Below are 15,916 nucleotides of genomic sequence, written 5' to 3'. Positions count from 1 at the left end.
AATATGCTTCCTAACATGTGAGGAACAGTCCTACCTCAAACAGTCCCTGCTTCTTGACCAGCATGCCTTTCTCCAGGTTCCAGAAATATAGATGGGACTTGCCACACGTCACCACGATGTTGCTGTCTGTGGGGTGAAAGTCCGCAGCAAACACCGATTCGTTGGAGCACTGAGCCAAAACACGTGGGAAAAAAAAGAAAAGAAAGAATGAAGCTCAGGAGAAACATTAAACACTGAGCCTACTGAGGCAATCACAAAGAAATCACACAATACATGTGCAGATACCTTAACTTCAGCCAGCCTGTCCTCTTTCTGCCAGTCCCACACAGAGAGGACGTGGTCGTTGGAGTCGTCGACGACACAAAGTGTGTTTCCTCCGTTCTGACATTAAAAATGTTTTGAAAATAAAGAGGTTAATTTTACAGAGAACTGGAACTGTCAAAATAAAAAATGAATAAAGTAATAAATGGACTCAATAAATAAATGATCAATTCATTAAGTGTAATAAAAACATATTAAAAATTAATGTAGCCAATGAATAATTTAAGACTAATTTACTGACAGTATTAATTTTTACTAGATTATCTGAGTGCTTGAACTATATATTGTGAGCTTGGCACTGATAAACCAACAGAGGTGAAGTTAACCTCCGACCTGCTGTGAATGACAGCGCCTGTCCTTGCAGTAGAAATGAAGAATTAATTAAATATAGAACAAACTAAATGGGAAACCAAGGTTAATAAAAAACAAAAGAAATTTAGACAAAATATGAACTTATGTCACAATTTATACATCAGTTCATGCAGTTTGTGACATTGTAATTAATTTATGAAGTCACTAATTTATTTATTTAAGTGTGTCAGAGGGGGTTTCCTCACCGACTTGGAGAAAGCCAAGCAGACGAGCGCTCTGTCAAAGAAGCCGGTGCCCAGAACATGGAGGGTGTTGAGGCTGACGGAGTCCCACACACGAACGTGAGGAGCCAGCTGCTGCCAGACAGGGAGTGCACACAACCATCGGCACGACACATCAGTTCGATGTGACGTACGGCTTGAAGAAGCAAATTCACTGAGAAAAATACACTCACTGGCCACTTTATTAGATACAGCTCAGCTGCTTATTAATGCAAATATCTAATCAGCCAGGGTTACGCTAGTTTCTTGAACACGGCGATGAGTTCACTGCTCACAAATGCTCTCCACAGCCACCAGATCTCCACCACAACCCAAAGGCTGTTTAGGTTGCATCATGGCTGTGCTCCAACATTTCTGCAGCATCTGCGTGATGTTATCATGTCAACATGAACCAACATCTTTGAGAAATGTTTCCATAGACAATTAAAGCAGTTTGGAAGGAAAAAAGGGGTCCAACTCTGTAAGAGTAAGGTGTACCTAAAAAAGTGACCGCTGGATGCAGGAACTCTCTGCCAGAATTAGGTAAATCTGTTCCTTCAAGAAAATAGAATTTACACCCAAACACAATAAATCAAAAATGATAACAGATAACTTGATAAAACATAAGGAGCAGATCTCACTTACTTTTCCGTCTGAGGAGGTGCCCGCCACCTGCCCAGTTGCTATGGTGATTTTATCAGGGTGGACAGCCAGGCTGGTGGAGAGAAAGACGTGAAAAGTAGACGTGAAAACAGGCTTTTTGACATCAAAGGACCGTTTGAATAAAGATGAGCCATGTGCTCCCAGGACATGAAAGGCTGCTTTTGGTGAGTGAGCTTTTTAAAGATATGAATATGATATTCGCTGTAGCTACCACACGCTGTCTGCGTCAAACTGTGGAGGGAAATTAAACATATTAAGATGAATTCCTTTGGGGGCTTTGGCGGTGCAGCACCACTCGCAGGAAGTTCAAACACTTTGTCTTAAAAGGAGCGAGAATCTCTCTGATTCATCCTCTGATCTGTAATCCAAACTGGTGATTAATAAGCTGAACTTTTATTAACCTCAGCGTGTGATAACATAATCATGGCAGTGACTGCTCAAGGTTACTCTCACTGCACTCCGAGCTTTCCTACAAATATACTTTCAGCCTTGTGCCTGAATGCAACACTTGAGTGCACCTGTTACTTCGCCTGCTGTAGTTACATGAGTCAGTTGTGTATTTGTCAGGAATAGGAGATACAAAAGGAGCAAAGAGATGAGAGCGAGATTAAAGACTCGATCTGGGCTGCTGACGTCTCTTACCATTTGATGTCGTCTGTGTGTCCGGTGTAGTGTCTCTGCAACCGCTCGTCCACGTTAAACAGGACGACCACGGAGGCGATGAAATACACCGTTTCTCCAGTGGGGAGCAAGTAAAGGTTGGAGCGACAGTCTCGACCACGGTAGCCATAGCTGAACAAGAAAGCGGTCAAGGAATGAAAGAAAGGAAAACCCTAAATGGGTTTATAACACATGTTTTGCTCTGCTTTCTTTAATCACAAACAGCTATGTGCTTTCATTTGTGTAGCATTCATAAATTTAAACGGTGTGGATTAAAACTGAGATCAGGAGAAGCAAAAATAATAGACTATAAAATTAGCTTTGCATGATTCATAGTGAAAAGGAATCCTTTGTCTTCATTCTTTTCATTTCATCCACTGAGTGAGCTAATCTCGCCTTTCTTCTGATTGGCTGCCACTTGCAAACAGAACACTTGAACAGTGGGTGGGAGGGGCTTCTAAGGCTGAGATGACTGCATTAAAGATTTCAGTCTCTTTGACATCATGTAGATCCAAGGAAAACGGTCTGAAACCAAGCGTTTAGAGCTTTTTAAAGCATTACATGCTGCTCTATTCATATTATTGTTGAATTACACTTTCGGCATGTTTAATGTGGACATTCTTCACTGCAAAAGAAAACAACCAAAAGCTATATAGGTCCATTTTAAAAATGGGTAATTCATCATATCCAAAATGCACGGCCCACGTTTGTATTTCTGTCGGTGTGTTTGTTGTTTGTGCTTTCCTTATCAGATTTGATCATTTTCTGTTTTGCCTCTGGGTTCGTGACAGGCTTAACAACCAGCTATATTCACTCCTTCATCAACGAACAAAAGAAGCAAAGAAATAAAACCGCAGTGACACAAAGTAAAAATAAAACAGCACAAGAGGAGCTGCTGACTGGCCGTGCTTTAGCCTGCCAGCTGTGCGCAGGTTATTACTGACTCCAGGCCGCAGAGCGATGAGCCCGGCTCCGACAGCGGCAGCACAATCCGGTGAAAATGAACATCTGAACAGATCTGCTCTGACAAGCAGGGAAAGCAAAAGGACAGGCTCGCGCCTTCCTCCTCTTAACTCCCACAACTACATCACAATGTGGAGTTCCTCAGATGATTACTTTGAGAAACTTTCCAAATCAGAAAGTGGGATTATACTTGAACTTTTTCTGTTCAAAACATGTCAAAATGCTCTCACACAAGCTCCCTGCCTCCGGTATTTGGCAAATAGGTTGCAGTAAAAGGATACACCCAGTCCAGCTTGAGTTTGTTGCTAGGTAGCTCTGCTCTTGCCTCCAGGCAGTAGCTGTCCACTTGGTCTTTGGGCATGTACATGGTGACGGGGCGACCTTTCAAATACATTTTCACATAACCCTCCTCTAGAAAAGGCAACAAGAATAATCGGTGAGATAATGTTTAGATGCACAAACACAGAACCCCTGAATCCTGGGTGGAATTAAATCACTTACAGTGTCATTTTTTTTACTATACGGCAAAACAGAAGCACACACAGCACTGCTACTTAATACATCCATTATGGTGTGAATGACAAGGGTGATAATACTGAGTGTAAGACAAGACGAGAGGATGAAGTGATGTGAGATGATCAAAAAATGACAGAGCTTGGGAAGACAAACAGCTTTTTAATGGACTTTTATTGGCCATTTCAAAACACATATATGACAAGAAGCAGCACAAAATAAAACTGCAAACACTTTGTTAAAAATCTTCACAACTCAGGAATATTCAGCTCACAGCAGAGATTGACCAACATGAAACGCAGACACAAGAAGCAGTGAAAAGAAAAAAAAACAGATTGAGGCTTAGAAGAGGAAACACTGAGAAATCATTTTAAAACATGCAAAATAAACCATGCAGAAGGAAACCAAAATGAACAAAATAAACTTTAATGTTAACAGATAATCAGAAAGGTTGACTAATGGATCAAAGCGATGGCTTTAAAGGTTTTTGTACTCATTTTGCTGCTTTTTCTCTGATTCTTTCCTTGTGTTGTTTTTAAAGGGAAAGATCAGATTTAAAATCATGAATCTTCCTTTATTACTTTAGACATAAAACATGCTGTCCTCTCTAGATAAGCTTGCTTATGTTTGCTAATAACAAATCTGGAAGTACTGGCTGGGGGATTTAATAGGGCTGCGGTAGCTGGGTGTATTAAGGGGAGAGTAGGATGACAGGCTCCCTGACTTCCTCAACTGGATGCTAAAATTCGGGGTCGTTCTGGCCACTGAAACCTTAGCAGAGTTGCCTTTTTTGGCCCTGCTGGCCCTGCTGATTTCTGAGGTTTGTTGTGTGTTGGCGGCTGAACGGGTTGTTACCCCTGAAGCTGCAGGGACGCTGCCTTTCCCAGTCAACTTTGTAGAGCGGCTGAGGTAAATCTGTACTGTGACTATAACATAGATAAGGAGAAAGAGCAGGGGAGTTGTTGATGAAGCGGGGCAATAGAGGTTGTCAGGGCCGGACAGATGAAGAGGGCAAAATAGGGACAAAGCAGGATCAAGAAATGCAAGAAGTTAGACACATGAAGTTTTTTTTACATTAAGTACAAGAATTATGAAACTGGTAGGACACAGGGAAACTATGGAAATTATTCCCAATTTAAGCCAGCATATTGTTGAAGACTGGGATATATTTAGAAAAGTAGTAATTTAGTATCTGTTGAGCAATGCAAATTAAATTTGTCATTTTTAGTTGGTCTCATATAAGATCTCCCCCTCAGTCATTCGAAACCTGGTTTTGGAGCCTTTACATAAACTGTATATAAATGATGGCAGCAGTCATGGTTGTCAACTGGTTTGCATATTAATGCTTTGAGTTGACAATACTGGTTCTGGCCATCTGGGTTTCTCAGTCAGATTTGTGCCTTGGGTATCATTTCTGGTTTAAAAAACTTAAGACATAGCACAATTGCGGGTAGCCACGCCCTAAAAGCATTCCCTGCATTATCCTCTATTTTACTATAAATGGAGATCATAATTTACAGCCTTTGGAAGAGATTGCAAAATAAAGAAAATGGTGTTACAAAAAAAGACCATATATTTTATAACTGCTATATTTTATGTGGCTATAATCTCTTAATTACATTTAAAAAAAGCTTTATTGCTGAATTTCCGATTAATCAAATTGGACTGAAAGTCTAACTTCAGTGTTGTTTTTTTCAGGTTTTATTTTAATTAAAAACATTAACATGAAAGGTTTAGGGGGTAAACAACACCTTTTTGGGGGTTAACTTCTCAAAAACACAAATGCGTCCAGTCTGCGACAAGAGGCTACACACACACACACCACACACACACACACACACACACACAACACACACACACACACACACACACACACACGACTTCTTTTAAGAAGTCACTAGCCTGAAATGTTGGAACCAGATGCTTTTAGCAACGAAATGCTCACAATCATCTCATTGTTTGTTTTAAAGATTACATTCCCCTGTAACAAGGCTGTGCAAACACCAATATATCTGTAAAGAAGTGGGCTTGGCTTTCACTTTGGTCAGTTTTGTTCAAACACTCATCTGAAGGGGACCACACACACACAAACACACACACACAAACACACACTCACACTCGTCAGGCTGTGTGAGAAAACTACAAGCTGAAAAAAAAAATCAAACAGACTTCAATAGGAACTACCCAAAATCAGATACTCAGTGTGTTTGTAATGCAAATATTCACTTTGAGGGTGGGGAGGTAATAAGCAGTGGCAAATCTACATGCTCTGAACTGAAGCGAAGGATCTGAGAACAGAGGATTTAAAGAGTTCGCAGAAAAACTCAAAGCGACTGCGAGGCAGCAAGTGTCAGAAATCTTTGTGTGGTTACTATGGTGACAGAGACTAAATGCCTGTGAGCGAAAGTGAGGCTGTGAGCAAACAGGCACAACTGTGGTAAGGCGGCAGCTTCGCCCACAGCTGAATAATAAGTAAACTGCAAACACTGCAATCCCACTCTGATGCAGCACTCGGTGGAGGTTAGGTAGGAGGTGTGGGCGTTTTTATGTTAATTAATCCAGGGAAGGCTATGTTCACACAATTTTTGTGAACCCACTCCTGCCCCTGTCTGGACAGCTTTCTGTGTACTGCGAAAGTTTTAGATACCTAAAAGTTGGAGGTGAACAAAACTATGAGTTGAAATTTCAGAGTTATACTCCATATTTTATCCAGAAGAGTAAAATAGCTTTTGAGGCTTAGAGCAAAAGTGATATGTGTTCAGAGATCAGAACAAATTGTCTGCAGTGTCCAGAGAGCTGTGGATAACTGGGAGCGGATGGGTATTAGGGGACGGGGGTGAGTGGCCTACCTTTGCAGTGGGTCACACGTCGCATTCCTTGTAAAGGTCACAGAGAGACACACAAGCACCAGGTGAGGCGTGGCATCGCTTCCTCACTTCCTGGTCTGTCCTAATATGAGTGAACTTCCTGTTTACTGGTTTTAATGAACAGCAGCTTCTCTCCGTAATGTTCTTAATGAATCAGCCTCATTCCTAATGGCTACTTTCCTTAAATGGCCAAAAGAATCAATGCTCGTTTCCTGGTGCTCCACCCTCTGCTCCTACACTGTAAGTGAATAATTAAATTAAAGCCCCCACCTGACCCCCATCTACTAACCTTTTTAGTCCTTGTTAAGCTAAAAACAAAGAAAAATGTCTATTTTGTTAGATTAGTTTAATGTGAGGACAAAGACTATTTTTTACTGAATATCAAATGTAGCATTTTACGTTCATGTCCTGAAGGCAAGCATGAGATAAAAGCTAAGACTGCAATTATTGCTCACATTGGTTTATTGTCACATAGTGATAGGTTATGCCTATCAAACTGCCTATGATCAATTAGCCTAAATCATCAGAGCATGACATAAGTGAAATAAATTAGCGGGAATATCGACTGGCTCATTCGATCCTTTTTTGTGTCGTAAATTTCTGTTTTTCTTTTTTCTTTTAAACTATGGCCTTAAACTTCTGAATATTTAAGCAGTTTGTGACATGTGCTGGATCAGTAAGCTGCACACTGTTTTATCTTTTCATAACACAGACAGAAACCTGGTAAAGCTTTGTCTCGTTCTGTAGATCGAGCCGAGTAAATATGGAACCAGATGAAACGCAGCGGTGCAATTTAGGCAGAAATCAATAGCATGCTGGATATGGAAATTCTGATCAATAGTCATCTAATTTTATATTCAGTCCCATTGTCTTGTTACAATGTGCTTTCTGGATTTTGTTCAAAGGATACACCGTGTAAGACCTGGTTCACCTGTGAGGTGCATGATTCAAAAAGATTCAAAGCATCAGATTGAAGGATTTTCTTGAGAGGAATTTTTCAGCTGTTAGATGCTTGTATGTTTTTAACTTTTTAAAATTTACAGTAACTCAGAGAGGTCAAATGCACTACGATTTAAGAAAACACCAGCAAATAAAAAAATGCTGCTAAAGTACACAAAACACAACAGAAATGCAGATAAGAAAAAAAATCCAAAAAAAGACCCACAATGGAAGTAAAGAAAACCGAAAACTTGTGTTCTTGGGGGAAGCATTACCATGACGGAACGGCTGCATAAGTGACAGAAACCAAAACATGGGAAGAATCGCCCTGAGACAAACTTAAAAGAAGCGGAAGACGCCTCAGTGTTGTGAGGAGGAAAAAGATACAAGGTACTGAGTGTTTTAGTCTCATAACTCATATAATTCTGTAGATGCTTGTTTGCTTTTAGCCGTTAACTGTTAGCATGTCACTTCCGCTGCTGTTCCGTCACATTATTGTCCCCCCAAAACACGTTCTGTTTTGTGAGTTTTGTTTAGTTTTTTTTTGTAAAGGTTTTTTATTTTATTTTGTGTACTTTTGCAGAATTTTTGCTGGTGTTTTCTTAAGTTAAACATTTGACCTTTCAGGGCCACCGTACTTTTTCTCATTTCTGCACTAATATCACATATTACGTGAGTCATATTAACCTTGCACTCCTTCCGCTATTAAAAACGTTTATATCGTTTTATGGAAATCACCTGGCCGCTAATTTAATTAGCTAGAAAGTTACTATAGCAAATTCCAATGCAATTAGCTATAACAGTTTACCCAGGAGTGTACTTTATATCATTGTTTGTGGCCTCAAAGACAAACCCTTAAAAGGTTTCCTGTAAAGTTCTGATTTACTTGGAAAAGCTCCTGAAGGCTTGCTATTGATATATTTATGCATTTGAATCTCTTCAACAAAAGCAGAGGACGTTTATCAGCTCACTGGGCAATATTAGGATCTGCTTTTTTAACTGAGTATAAATGACAAACTGTTTAGCAGTGCAACCAAAAGTTCAGTTTAACATAAGAAGCAGGAAGAACTTATTACAAAAAAAAAAAAAGACAAATGGCAATTTGAAGATGAGGATGTAGGATGCTTGTTACTTGTGAGGGAGGAAATAATGGAGAAAATGAACACTAAGACAAAGCATTGTGTGTTAGCCGTCAGTGGTCGTCTGGGTACAGAAAACAGTTCAAGGCATCTCTTGCACTGCTTCCTTTTAGGGATAAACAAAAAAGTGAATACATAATTCTGTATTTTAACAGGATTTCTAAAAAAATGCATTGACCTCCGACTGACACAGAGAACCACTGAGCATCTTTTATGTAATGGCTCTCAATGAGTTGGATCATAGCTTGGAAACACATAGTCATCAAGGCCAGACAGCCATAAAGGAGACGCTTCTTACCTGCATTGAACACTGGGTCCCTCTGTTTGCTGCAAAGTAAACGAGTAAACAGACAGCTGTCAATCAGCACCCCAACTTTGGGTAAACCATCGCTACTGTATGTTTTAATTTGAAAGATCCTTATAAGAAAAACCTTGTAGTTTCTGGTTTGCAAAACACAAACATTGTTATACATCTTAGCTTCCATGTGGCGCCGAATGGAGAAAAACTGATTCACTGCTGGTTCTGCCTAACCTGTCACTCCTTTTGCCGCTGGAGTTGCTTCCGGTGGATCCGGCTCGGGTTCGGTTGCCCTTGGAGTCACCTGAATCTTTCCGATTGAGTGTCCCCATTTGTTCATTAGAATTGGCTCTCCTCACAGTGCTGTGATTAAAAGGATGGAAGACAAAGTCACAAGAAATAGGTCACAAAACTTACCGGATGCTGCTTTTTCTGAAAATGCCATCTGGTAAAGTTTTCATCCAGATGTATACATTTTTTCCCCCTTAATCAGCTCAGATTTGTCCCCGTCTGGCACCTAGAGACAACCGGCCACTCACAAATAGGGCAAAGCTGGCAGACGGCTAAATACTAAGTAATACAGATTAATTTAATTCTGGATTAATTCATTACATAAATAAACCCTGCTTGTTGCTGCTTTTGCTGCATTACTACACAACTTAAGTACTAGAATAGCTTTATCCCCGCTCTACCTCCTGGCTGTGGCTCAGGATGTAGAGCGGCTGTGCACTAATTGAAAGGTTGGTGGTTTGATCCTCCAGCCTGGATGCTGAACTATCCTTAGGTAAAATACTGAACCCTGAGATGCTCCTATCAGAGTGTGAGTGTGTGTGAATATTATGTAATATTAGTATTACTGATTACAAGTAAGCAGTATGAGCAAAGTTGTTTGAGGAGATTAAGAACACCTTTCAGCACTCGAAGCATCTTTCTTAGAAGATTATTAAACCTCAAACTTTTTGGGGCCATGCACCCCTTTCAGGCAAGGACATCATCCAGGGACACCTTTATAATGGTAGCATGAATAGAGATGTTCATTTACTCACGCCATCTCCATTCACTAGGAGGTCAAACTGTGCAGCAGCAGTAGAGGTTTGTTACACCTTGAGAATGGTTATCGGTTGTTAACCTGCAGAGGGTCCTTGCAGCCCAGTGTGAAGAACCACTGATCATTGGGCCTGCTTAGCAAACACTGCTACCTCACTAACAGCAAAACAGGGAAGTTGAGGACATCAGGTCCAATAAAAGTTGGGAAGAAGAAAGAAACAACTTTTTACAAAACCGCACAGTGCCGTTTCCTCAGAGTTTTACTGTGTTTACTCCTCTGTGATTATAATAACCACAGCATCTGCACAGACCTCTGTAAATCTGCATATTGGTGGTGCCGGCAGCCTGCCCATTCACAACAATAAAAAGGCTCCATCAGCAGTCCAATGACCAGCAGGCCGAGTCACCTAATCCACCCTATGGGAGGAGAGTCTATTCAAATTCTAAAACTGGCCGGTGGCTGTTATCCCTTCTGGGATAACTTCTGTGTGTGTTTGTTCATTAAAGAAGAGAACAGGATGGAAAGAAGAGTGAGAGAAAGAGAGACACTGTTGTTTGCCGCGTTATCCCATGAGGAATCACAGTAATTGGACCACAGGGCTTTGAAGGCTGTTCTGTGTACACCAGTGCTGATGGGATTGTGATCAGTCTGCAGTTTAAGTAATCCCACACAGGCACAGCAAATAACACACACACTGCACCAAAGACTTAAAAAACATATGATTAATCACACCGAATAAAAAAAAAAATTCATATAATTTAGTGAGCGATTTTAAAAACTGGAGATCGAGTTAAGCATGTGTTAGATCAGTTAAGCGCTGTATAAATCTACAGCATACTGTAACGTGGTGATAGTCTCACCTGAGGGGCAGATAGAGAATTCTGGAGGAACGAGACAGGGAGGAGAAACTGGACAGAGTGGCAGGACATAACAACATAGGTGAATGAGACATAAACAGAATGCATCACAGTGGGAAACGACATATAATCAGAGACAGACAATGAAGACAGGAAAAAGATGGGGAGGACCCAGCACAATACAGGAGACTACACGGAAGAGATATCTGATGAGAAATAACTCTATCTTGGAATACAACTAAAAACTAAAGACTTTAAGGGGTATAAGATTTGCTGCTATTGTGTTATCGGCGTTCACTCTATTTCCATCTTTAGCCTGACGTTGCCTCCACAGGGAAGATGGATTTGATTTTCCCTAAAAAGTAGCAAGAGACCCATATGTCATATCTTAAGTTAACACTGATTCACAGCCATGCCAACATAACAAGTAAAAACAGTTGGGCTAATCATTAGTCTCCAGTGCCACTCATCATCCTTCAACTAAGAAAGTGCTGTTTCATGTCACGATGCCAAGCCTGGAACTAGACAACCCTAAAACTATGACTATTCAGGGTTGGATATATATATAATGAAATATACATTTAAAAAAAGATCTTTTCAGTGTCAAAGCTTGAGCTCCTGAGTTTAATACTTCTAAAAGAGAGGCGGAGAAGCAGAGTTAACATTTGCGCGGACTGGAGCAGGCCCCTGCTGTGTGCCAGGCTTCATCTGATTTAGTTAATGTCATCAGAGAATGGGGAAAGGCGATTGTTATGCTGGCAGGCAAGATTGATAACCTGCATTCCATATTCACCTGTAAACGCACGGACGCACAAAGAACACAGAGCAGCAGATGATGAAAATGCTTTGTCTCCCTTTATCAGGGCTGTTAAATGTCAATGTGTGTGGATGATAAAAAGCCAGAAATGTGATGATTTATGGCTGAAATGACCTGGCGTGGCACAGGCAGACATGAGGGAAGAAATGTCGAGACACATAAAACTTCTGGGGTGAAGAACAATAAATCTTTCCAGCGGTTTTAATGACGCTTGGGATTTTGTAGAAAAACAAGACAAAATCTGCTGACTCTGACAGTCCACACCTTCAAGTTGCTCTAAGGAAGCAAAAGGTTTCCAGAAATGCCGATAGCCTCCTTAAAATCGATTATAATGAACAGACAAAGAAGAGCAGAGGAAAAAAATGCTCAAATACATTTACAGTCATACTGGGTTTCCTTACGTCTTGTTGGCTGGCGCGCTGGTGTCCTTCCTGGATCCAGATCCAGATGGGGATGGCAGAGTCCCGCTGCCTTTCTTTGGTAGGACGGTCCCGTTGTTTACTGTGGGCCGTAACGGCAGGGTGGCGATCATTGGCCTGGCTGGAAGAAAGAGGACGACATGACGCGTTCAGAAAGAACCAGTATCAGAGTCAGCACCTGTAGTGTATTTAAAATAACGCTGTATGTACTGCCACCTCGGTTATTTGTCTACACATTCATTGAATTTGGAGTCAACAAACAATTAAACTCAGAATTCTTGATCTGAAGATAGTTTACTTTGCTTTTAGCTGAACACTCAACATGTAAAAATTTCTTTTTTCTTAGAGTGACCATGGGTTTGGGGAGGGTGGGGGTGGGGGGGCTTCCTGCTGGGGCAAAAGGAGCTGAGGATGGATAAGTCCTGGACACATGCCATGCCGAGTCAAACCATGCGCTGCCATGTCATGGATTTATTGAAATATTTCTTCATGTTTTTGTAGAAACACGGATAAATGAAATGTACAGTAGTGCTGGTTTTCCCAAAAATGCCCCCAGGGTTGCCACTGGCCTACTGTATAGGTTTATAGACACGTTTGTGTCATTTAATATACACAATATATACTCACTGGTCATTTCATTAGATACACTTGCTCAACTGCTTGTTAACACAAATATCTAACCAACCAATCACTTGGCAGTAGCTCAATGCATGACCTTGACTCATTGGTCGGTTTGAGAAACTGCTCATCTGCTGCGATTATGCCACGCAACCACCTTTAGTGTTACAGAGAATGGCCTGAAAAATAGAAAGTGTCCAATGAGCTTCAGGCTCCTGGGTGAAAATGCCTCATTGATGCCTGAGGTCAGAGAAGAACGGTCAGACTGCTTCAAGCTGATAGGAATGCAACAGTAACTCAACAAAGGCATGAAGAAGGAAACATCCCTGAACACACAACCTTGAAGCAGATGGGCTACAGTAGCAGAAGACCACACCAGTTACCAATCTTGTTAGTGAAGAATAAGAAACTGAGGCTACAGTTCACTCAGGCTCACCAACACTGGGCAAAAGATTACTGAAAAAGCGTTGCCTATTCCGCTGTGATATTTGGATAGGATGTTAGGGTCCTCCTTTGGGATGTGGTGGACGGGGAGATTCCAATTACGGATGTGCAGCAGATTCCAAATCAAGATGGAATTGTTGGATTCATACCATTAAGGCAGCTTTGAAGACAAAATGTGCTCCAACCCGGTACTAGCAAGGGGTAACTAATGAACTGGCCAGTGAGCGTAGTTTGACTTTCAGGGTTTTGTTTCCCAAATGTAAATATAATTCCAATGTGAGGGTTCAGAGATGGGAAATAACTGCACAGTGTTTTATATCTTCAGGTTAAAAAAGAGGGAGAAGATTAAGTGATTATATATAAACAAGTAAACTAAATTTAAATGTAATTGTTTTAAAGGTTTCTCATTGAGATGGAATACAGTTTGTAGAAAATGGAGTGGTATCAGAAAAACTGACACACACACCCACCCACCGACACACACGCACGCACACACACAATTCATTCAGGCAGCATAGACTAACAGATCCAAGCTGCAGCTTTATCTGCAGTGATAAATATTTAATAGACACTGCTTCATCCAGACACACATTGATACTCAGGCCTGTGCACACACTCCCTCTGTTATCTTTCATGTAGTAATTACGCAGCAGGGGCAAAACGAGGTTTGTAATTTTGTTAGCATGTTAAAGAAGACAAATGCGTGTGCTCCTCTGTGTACACGATTGTCCACATGCAGTCAGCCCGACTGGGTTAAACTTTCTGAATCAGATCACTGTGCTTCAGTCGAGGGAAAGCAGACTGCTGGTGGGGAACAATGAGTCCGAGTCATCCTCCACTTCCCCAATCAAACTGAAACTCCATCCGTCCTGAGAATGGAGCTGGCAGCAGCTAAGAATCCTAATCTGCTTTTGCTTCATTACTCTAAAGCACATGTGAGGACTTGAAACACATGAAGTGCAGCTGATTTCCCATGCAGCCTTTATCAGCCTCAGGAGTGACAGCACGATTTCATGACCAAAGTTTACACATCTCCACTGAAAAATCGATGCATGCAGTATTGTTAAGCAATAAAAATGCAAAAAACATGTGAAAAAAGTCTACCTTTTATCACTCTCTGGGGCTCGCTTTTTTAAAGTTTATGCAATGTTTTCAGCACAGATGAGAAGAGCATGCAGCTGTGTGACACCAGGTGGAGGGATCATCAGAGTGAGGCATTTTAAGGTTTAGCAACTGTGCCTTTGACTTATGATAAAACCATTCGTGAAGGTGAATCACATTCTGGACTTTGGAAAATAAACTGAGCCTGTGTCAGGGAGGTGTTGATTTAACCCTACACCTCAGCCGAATAGGTTGGGATGCTTTCTTATTCCTTTTCATTCCAGAGAGAGAGTTGTGAAAATCAATACAGCCTCTGTTCAGTGGGAAGCTACAGCCAGCAGCTAGTGAGCTTACCAGAAAGACAGGAAACAAAGGAGAACGCTAGCCTGGCTCTTATCAAACAAAACCTCATAAAACAGTTTTTGTGCTGACACAAATTCCCACAAAGATCTGTCTTCAAACTCGGATCACAGTGCAGTGAGCCGTATTGAATGCAACTGTGCATTTCCTGGTGAAATACTATATATTTAGGATAATAGTAGCAGGGCAGGCAGTGACACAATACCAGGTCTGGTTAGTGCAGTCAGGCTACACAGTGAGCCTACCTGGCTTCCCAACATTGCTGTCTGCTGAGGGAGATTTTCTCATCATAGCGGGGTCTATACATGTAAGGCAAAAGCATTCAACAAGACAACACAGTCCAAGAGGAGATGGGACAGGAAGGAGAGGAGAGCGATGAGTCAGATGAAAGAAAACTAGCGGGATTTGAAGATCAGCATCGACAGGTCAGAGTGGAAAAACAGACACAAGAGTCCTGAAAAACCACGTGTGCAAGCCAGTCTGTGTGTGATGCATATACTGTAATAGCAAGCCCCTAGGCTTTGTGCTGGACTGTATGTTACCTTTGGTGGGTCCTCTGCGTGCACCCATGGCCTGCTGCTCTTCAGACACATTGAGTCTGCGGACCACGTCAGCTAGAGCGGACTTGAGCAGCTGAATCTCATCCTCCTGCATCTGGACCCTCTGCTCCAGGGAGGCGATGCGGTCGGTCACCTCCATACTGCTGGCCGCTGACGCACTGTCATCTGAGGACGCAGTGAGCTCACGTTAGAAAACGCAGAAAACTAATGAGAAAAGTAAACAGTGGTTTTTCAGATAATGTCACATTATCAAAGGCTATTAATGCTGCATAGAACAGTGTCAATTATTCAGTTTCCACAAAAATGAGCTGTGGGGGAAATCATGGAATGTCCACTGTGGCTTTGTTAATTTCATCATCTAATTTACAGCGAAAAGGCAAATACACGTCTCAAGATGTCAAAAATACTTTTTTAATAGGCTTTAATATACGCTTATACAAATGTAGTCACATATCAGCATATTTGCAGGCATGCTGGGTAACAGAAGACATTTCCTGAGTACAGGCGGCTACAACTTTCAAACCCTGAACTCACTTTTATCCTTTTATACTTTCAGCATCTTTGACTATGAAGACTGTTCGCCAGCCTGGTTTTAGTGTCTGTTCTCTGATCTTAAACTAACTTAACACATTATTACCACCTCTCCACTTGACACACTAATAAAGGCCAAGCATAGGCCACCAGGGTCCACTTCATTAATGATCACACACACACACACACACACACACACACACACACACACACACACACACACACA

At 41.4% G+C, this 15,916-nt stretch overlaps 1 protein-coding gene across 8 annotated transcripts in view; it reads right to left on the bottom strand.

The window, feature by feature from the left end:
- eml1 (EMAP like 1) overlaps positions 1 to 15,916 on the bottom strand; it is a 52,679-nt gene that overhangs the window by 7,135 nt on the left and 29,628 nt on the right. For 3 of the 8 annotated variants that reach the window (XM_042218176.1, XM_042218172.1, XM_042218175.1), the window contains exons 2-14: positions 15,142 to 15,324; positions 14,845 to 14,898; positions 12,059 to 12,197; positions 10,844 to 10,891; positions 9,170 to 9,298; positions 8,936 to 8,964; positions 6,542 to 6,568; positions 3,461 to 3,590; positions 2,199 to 2,348; positions 1,539 to 1,608; positions 879 to 989; positions 286 to 381; positions 35 to 169 (exon numbers count right to left, since the gene is read on the bottom strand). In XM_042218176.1, coding sequence (XP_042074110.1) covers positions 35 to 169; positions 286 to 381; positions 879 to 989; positions 1,539 to 1,608; positions 2,199 to 2,348; positions 3,461 to 3,590; positions 6,542 to 6,568; positions 8,936 to 8,964; positions 9,170 to 9,298; positions 10,844 to 10,891; positions 12,059 to 12,197; positions 14,845 to 14,898; positions 15,142 to 15,324 — 1,301 coding nt within the window. The remainder of the gene's footprint in view (positions 1 to 34; positions 170 to 285; positions 382 to 878; positions 990 to 1,538; positions 1,609 to 2,198; positions 2,349 to 3,460; positions 3,591 to 6,541; positions 6,569 to 8,935; positions 8,965 to 9,169; positions 9,299 to 10,843; positions 10,892 to 12,058; positions 12,198 to 14,844; positions 14,899 to 15,141; positions 15,325 to 15,916) is intronic. The other 5 variants (XM_042218173.1, XM_042218174.1, XM_042218177.1 and 2 more) reach the window with 5 other exon arrangements.

This window comes from Haplochromis burtoni, unplaced genomic scaffold (genome assembly GCF_018398535.1).
Source record: "Haplochromis burtoni strain Fernald_Lab_line unplaced genomic scaffold, NCSU_Asbu1 Contig_16, whole genome shotgun sequence".
Taxonomy (NCBI): domain Eukaryota; kingdom Metazoa; phylum Chordata; class Actinopteri; order Cichliformes; family Cichlidae; genus Haplochromis; species Haplochromis burtoni.
This window is presented reverse-complemented; position numbering and strand designations above follow the sequence as displayed.